The 6885-nt window shown below is 33.6% G+C and overlaps 1 protein-coding gene across 1 annotated transcript in view; it reads right to left on the reverse strand.

Moving 5' to 3' along the window:
- Positions 1–645: 645 nt before the first annotated feature.
- Positions 646–6885, reverse strand: part of LOC106688420 (phosphotriesterase-related protein) — a 21161-nt gene continuing 14921 nt past the window's right edge. The window contains exons 4-7 of the mRNA XM_014432862.2: positions 5655–5813; positions 3587–3751; positions 2895–3112; positions 646–1008 (exon numbers count right to left, since the gene is read on the reverse strand). Of these exons, the coding sequence (XP_014288348.1) occupies positions 877–1008; positions 2895–3112; positions 3587–3751; positions 5655–5813 (674 nt within the window). The 3' untranslated portion in view covers positions 646–876. The remainder of the gene's footprint in view (positions 1009–2894; positions 3113–3586; positions 3752–5654; positions 5814–6885) is intronic.

Consider the following 6885-nt stretch of genomic DNA (forward strand, 5'->3'; position numbering starts at 1 on the left):
ATTTTTATTTTATTTCCTTAATTATGTTATTTTACATACTTATTCAATTACCTATGTATACATTTTAATCCACTTCTCTCAACACTTCATTTTATTAATTCCATTCTGTAAAATTATTCACTTTATGTCATTTTGTTTATATTTTATTTTTTATTTTCGGTATTCATTGGTTATTATCTTGTTTTGTTCTTAGCCCTGATGAAGGCTAGAAACTCTAGCCAAAACGTTGGGACGATTAGATAAGTTACATCAACTTAATTGTGTTATATTTTGACCGCACCCCCAACCATCTTCTCCTCGTACAAGTCATCCACGGTCAACTATCCATTTTACAAATGGACAATTTTAAAAATTTTTTAATGATAATTTAATATTTGAATTTACATCATGGATGGCGCTCTCTGTTAGGGCTCCGATGAAGTTATTAGTTCTTTTGATTGTTCATAGATAGCGTTGCTACAGTACTCCCCTTCTTTATGTTCTATTCTATAAAAAAGCTTTCATCACCATATAATATATTATTTTACAAATAAGGTTGAATAATAAAAAATTGTAAATAGTGAAATTGTATAATTTGTAAAATATGAGTTAGTCCCCCCATTGGTATTTGGGCACACCAAGTAATAATAAAGAAAAAGTACAAGCTCCACTGATAATGCTTCAGGCTTTGCCATCTTTATTCTATTGGTTTTGAATTTGAGGCATTTAGTTGAAAAAATGAAATTTAGTAATATTATTTACATAATTCAAAAATAGGCATAGTAAATTTTCTCACTTAATATCAGGACGTGTTATCCATTTTTTTAGACAACATTTTTTATAAGTTTATAATTAAATAGATAAACTGGAGAATTTCTTTTGTGACCATCATTTTCATTAAGCAGTTAGCCACCTTGCAGGATTACGAATCATTATTTGGTTTATTTTGTCTTGGCTTATTCCTTTATGTAACATGTGCTGCTTCACTGCGACTGGTAAGTGTCCATAACCATGTCCTCCGTACTTCACCTGAAATAGTTCAAATGATATCAATGTTTTTAGTATTAGTGCAACTGAAATAGCATTTGTAAATATTATTATAAGCATTATAACATTAATTATTAATTGTAGTTATAATAAGAACAGAGAATAACTTTTTTTAAACATTTTAAATGTGTTTATGTGCAGGGAAATGGATCTACTTTAAATAATCAGAAGTAATAAGCTGAAGAAAGTCCACATCTCAGAGTGCCTATCGATGACTTCATTTTCCTCAATAAGCAGAGGATTAAATTGAAATGGCATAAAATTTGGGCAGATATTACTGATAATAAATTAAGGGATATTAGAATGGATGTCTCCCCTTGAATATCATACACTAGACAAGTGTGCAGAGAGGAGGTGATTTTGATGCACCTTAGTATAGGCCTTATGCACCTGACTCTTTGTTACCTTATAGCTCGGGATTCTCAAGCTGTATGCCAGACTTGTGGAACGCAACTTACCGTAAAACACATCTTACCTGAATGTCGAGTATACGACTCCATCAAATCTTTGTATGAATCTCCAACAGATCTCCATTCAATTTTGCAGGATAAGAAACAAGAGTGTAGATAAACTTTTCAAATTCCTGAATCATTCAAAACTTTACCATAAAATTTTACCACAAGTTTTCTATAGTTATACATTTCAATTCGGAAATAAAGACAATAAGGACTATTAAAATGTCGGATAGGAAATAAAGTCTAATAAAAATTTCGAAAATTAAGGCAATAATGACCCCGAAGTAGCTAATGCCTTAAAATAATAATAAAAAAAAAAAATTAGAAACACATAGACAATGGAAAAATATCCGCCTGTTGAAGCCTCTGTGCAACTTTTAACTAAACCATATAAATAACAAAACTTAATGTTTGCTATTGTTATAAAACTTTATTTTATTTTTTGTTCTTTATTCTTACTTAATTTTAATATTATTCTTCTTATACTGCCTCTATCTTCTTCTAATACTTAAGCCATTCATGCCTGTCAACTCTATTTATGTCTCCATAATGTTAGTTATTTTCTAATCATTATTTATATCCTTTTATTCATTGGTTGTTATCTTGTTTCTGATCTTAGCCCTGATGAAGGCTAGAAATTTAGGCCGAAACGTTGGTACTAATAAATAAGTTTTTACTTATTTGTATTCTACATTGACCGAACCTCCAACCATCTCCACATATATATTATTCACGGTCAGCAATCTTGTCACCATTAAAAAAAAGTTATATGATTTAAAAGCAATGATTTTAACAAGTCAATAATTTAAAACAGTAATATTGTATTATTTTTAAAGAAGCAAAGCAATATTATAAACATGTAATGCGTTGATCCCTCAAATACTAACCAACTGAGCTCCTTCCAGTGTAGCCCGTAGTACATAGACGCTAACAGCTCTCCAATTAGAGCCTTTTAATAAACTGAGTTGTTGAGCAGAGAGCAGGTCCCTTGCCCAAAATATTTTATTATAATTTGACTTTACTTGTGATAGGTTGTCAAAGAGTGAATCGTACATTCCTTTTCTTCGGAGTTACAGAGCGGGCAGTTGTCGATACTATCATGGATTATCTCTCAACCAGAAAATCGAACGTATCGATATAAGATCAAAAATATCTGTATATATAAATAGATACGTATTTAATTATATAAATATGGCGTTTCTATTTCTACCGCACAAAGAAAAACAAGATCTGAGACATTTTTCAAAATTTTGTTTCTCAGATTCTTTTACGCTATGTCTGACTGCCGTCAACCCTCCGCGCAGATCGGCAATGTCTAACGATAAAATTCCTATGTATATTACTTTCACATTAATCGCGTCTACACTAATAATTCCTTTTAAATTCACTCTCATAACTAAGAATAATACTTACAAGTCGGTGCCTTGTGTGTATATCGTGTGACACTAAAATCTGTTCCACCTTGCCAGCTTCCAGAAGGACTTTGATCCTGTCCAGTCTTTGACCGTCCGACGGCATGTCGGTCTCTGGAGAAAGTTGGTAGAAGGACACTTCTGTACCGAACAAATCGAATTGACAGTAGGACCCCAGGTCGGAGAAGTCGATGAGATCCACAGTGGAAGGTAGAGTTCCTACAATCATAGGTGTCTCTCATCAAAATATTGATTTTGAACAATATAAAAGAAATATATATTATTATTGATCCTGTTAGTTTCAGGGAGTTTATTTAAATATTTTAATAATTATATAAATGAAAAAATTAAGAATGGAAAAGAGTGCATTACTTTATATACACATGCTTCGGAAAAATGCCTCATTGGCCCAAGATATTGCCGTGTTAAGAGTTCCTTTACATGGGAAAAGTGAGATATGGTTCGACAAGTTAGAAGAATGGAGTCTTATGTAATATTACGTCGACTATATGTTCTATTGTCATAGCTTATAACATACTCATTTATTATCACTGCTGTAATTAGACGTAAGTTTATACACGATCAAGAAATCATTTAATAATTTAATCCTTTTTTAGTTTAGGATCTCTAAAAATAGACTTTGGTTGTTGCTCCGATATCTAATAATCGATTAAAGAAGTCGAGTTGACTTACTGTCAAGATGGGACATGACAGCTTTCTTGAGGTCGCCTCCCGCCTCGCTGTATATCCTCATGATCTCGAAGGGCGCCTCCCTGTTCCTTCCGGGGTGGAAGGTAACCGGGCACTTAAGGTCCGACTGGGCCATTGCAGTGGCCACGATACAGCGTCTCTCGAAATCTGTGAAATGAAACAAAGTAAATAAAATACATTTGAGCTTTTAACTCATGGAAACTTTTTGTGGCATTTAGCCGAAAAGAAAAAAAAAATTGAATATTGGCCCAGTACCCATCATGTCATGGTAATAATTTCTATTGAAACTTCATGTCATTTGTCCAACATTGATGGGATCATTAATAAACTTTCTAGTTACTCTGTTGACAAACTGTTTATTATTTTTTACCATTGTGGAATACTAAAATCCTATTCCTACCAAGATAAACGTCATAAACTACTTTTAGTACATTAAACTAGCTTTAATTTAAGCGCTAATAGACATCTACACGTCTCACGGTTCTTCAGATGTAGATTTCTTAAAATAAATTCACTAACTACTGTATTTTCAGTACATTTTTTATGAAATATTGCTTTAAAAAAACAACTATATCCAGGGAACTATTGAGCGTAAAGAGTTATGTTAGACCTCATATTTTATTAAATTTAATCTATATTAAATAATTATCTCTTAGGTTTTCCAGTGTTTTTGGTAGTTTTAACTATAAGGGGCTTTGAATGAAAAATTATTTTTTTTTTAACGTTTGGAAACAGCCGCCATTTTTTATTCCCCCTACTTATACCTGGCAGACTCATCAATTTTGACTAGTAATCATAGTTTCCATTGAAATAATAAAAATTTGGATCGAAATAATTGCCGTTTTTATCCTCTTGAGCTAATACATTGAGGCTGTGAAGTTCCACTGAATTTTTAGTTCGATATTTACAGGTTTCAAAAATTACTAAATACTTTTTACTTTATTGGCATTGTTCTCATTAACACTCTCACAGTTGATGAGAATAGCCTGAGAATGAAATGAAAAAATAATTTTATTCTGGACTTATGTCCTCTAAGAATAAATACGTGGTTCATACATAAAGATTTTTGTCTGACAAGCATTTACAAGTTTTCTGATAGTAAAATGAAATTACATTGGGATATTGGCTTAACTACTGTTAGTCTATATATGCCTATTTATTTGATTACAATGATGCGTAGGTTTGTTTATACAATAAATGGAGGAATAAGTGTTGTTTGAAGGAAAGAATGGATGAGGACTAGCTTATAGAGATGGGAAGAGAATTTCAGATAGAGGTTGCACTTATGACGAAGGATTTGCTGAAGAAGGCGGTTCTATAGGAGGGCATATATAAATCATTCGGTTGGGATCTGGTGTTTAATGAGTGGATGGATGAACGAAGAGTGGGGAGATCAAGGATATAGGTAGGTTTTTTGATGTTAAGAACTTGGAATATGAAAACACCAAGGAGGTATTGCCTTCGGGAGGTTGGATGGAGCCACTTCAACTCGGAATACCAGCGGGAGACTTGAGAGCGCCTAGGGAACCCAAAGATAAATCTTACAAAGTGATTCATGAGTCTCTTCAGTCTCAACTCTAGTCCTGGAGAGAGCATGAGCTATTGTCCATAGACCTAGGAACCGCAGTCGAAGTGGGGGAAGACGAGAGAGGATACCATGAGCTGACGGGTATTCTAAGGAATGGAATTATGGAATCTTAGGAATTGTTTGAGTACAGTTATGGATTTGCGTGTGATTTGGGAAATGTGATTATTCCAGGTGTTGGTCGAAGGTGACTCCAAGTTTTTTTATTGTAGGATAAAAGTGAATCGATTGGTTGTTAAGGAAGATTAGAGGACAGTAAGGGAGAGGGGGGTGGAAGGAGGCGCTTTGAACCAATAAGAATGGCCTTGGCTTATTCAGCATTCTGCTGAATCTGCAGAAGAGAATCTGCTACGGCCATCCTCAATTTCTTTATTCACATGATTCTCCTATCAGATTGACGCATCGAAACCGACTCCTGTAAATCCTTTAATGTTATATAATATTATTTACATCCTGAATGCTCACCATCAATCGGCCAGGAGCTGGCTACTTCCCCGATGATTCCACACTTCACTTCTGGGTCGTCGATGCAGCCCTCCGTCAGTTCTGTTGTCATCAGCTTCACCATTTCTTCCAGGGGCATCTTCAGCGTCTCAGGCGTCTGTACTTCGGACAAATAGTGCCCTAGAAAATTAAGACACAAAATTAATTCATAGAAATTAAGGTAGAAAGTGTGAAAAAAACTCCAAAATGCAATATGTCTAATCATGTTGATGGGTCTGGTTCTCGAATTCACTATAATTGGTTCTCCCATCAAACAATATTTGTGAATCGTAGACCTAATCTTTACTTCGGCATTAGGAAAAAGTGAGATTTTACTGGTTGTTGTTATTTTGTTTTAAATTATTCAACACAAAATATTTTGGCTAAGTCAATACCAACGAAAGTCAGCGTACAAATTGTAGTTTTTCAAAAAGTAGGTTTGTTTCTTGAAATCTTTTTTATAAATTTATTCGGGCATTTCCAACATAATACCGGAAAAATTCGTGTTTGCATATTTTTGACAGACCAGAAAAAATGAGCTTTATGACCTTAGTGATAAATTAAGGCATCTTTTGAGTGAATTTGATTGACATATTAAGACGAATAAAGTGAGGGGCCTTCTTAGAAGGTGTTACCAAAATAAGTTGAGAAAAATAATCAAATTAACTACTATGAATCAGAATAACAGTTTATTTATAGGAAAAAAATATATTAATGATGGAAAAATTAAGATCTATATTTTTATACCTTAAAATATCAAAATTAAAAAAAAAAATGCTATCCTTTGAATTGAGCACCCTTAACAAAAGAGGACTTGATGAGAATTACAGTAGATTTAAACAATTTAGAGGTTTTTGTACAAAAATGGCAGTTTCCCACTACTATGGGGCGCAGATACAATTTTATTATTTAAAAATTTTAATAATTACAAAAGACTGATCTACGGCAAGACTATTATAAGGCCTATCTGGACCTACGGAGTTGAGCTTTGGGGCTCCTCTAAACCATCAAATTCCTCCCGAATCCAATCCTTACAATCCAAAATCCTTCGTAAAATCCTTAACGCTCCTTACTTTATCACACATCAAGTCATCCATTATGACCTCAATGTCCGTTTATTCCGTTTATACCATTCCTTCCATGGGAAACTTTCCAACCACCCAAATCCACTTGTTTCTAACCTGGCTTCTCCTTCATTACCTAATAATCCTCC

This window comes from Halyomorpha halys, unplaced genomic scaffold, assembly GCF_000696795.3.
Source record: "Halyomorpha halys isolate HHAL.00 unplaced genomic scaffold, Hhal_1.1 Scaffold1126.1, whole genome shotgun sequence".
In the NCBI taxonomy this organism is placed as follows: Eukaryota; Metazoa; Arthropoda; class Insecta; order Hemiptera; family Pentatomidae; genus Halyomorpha; species Halyomorpha halys.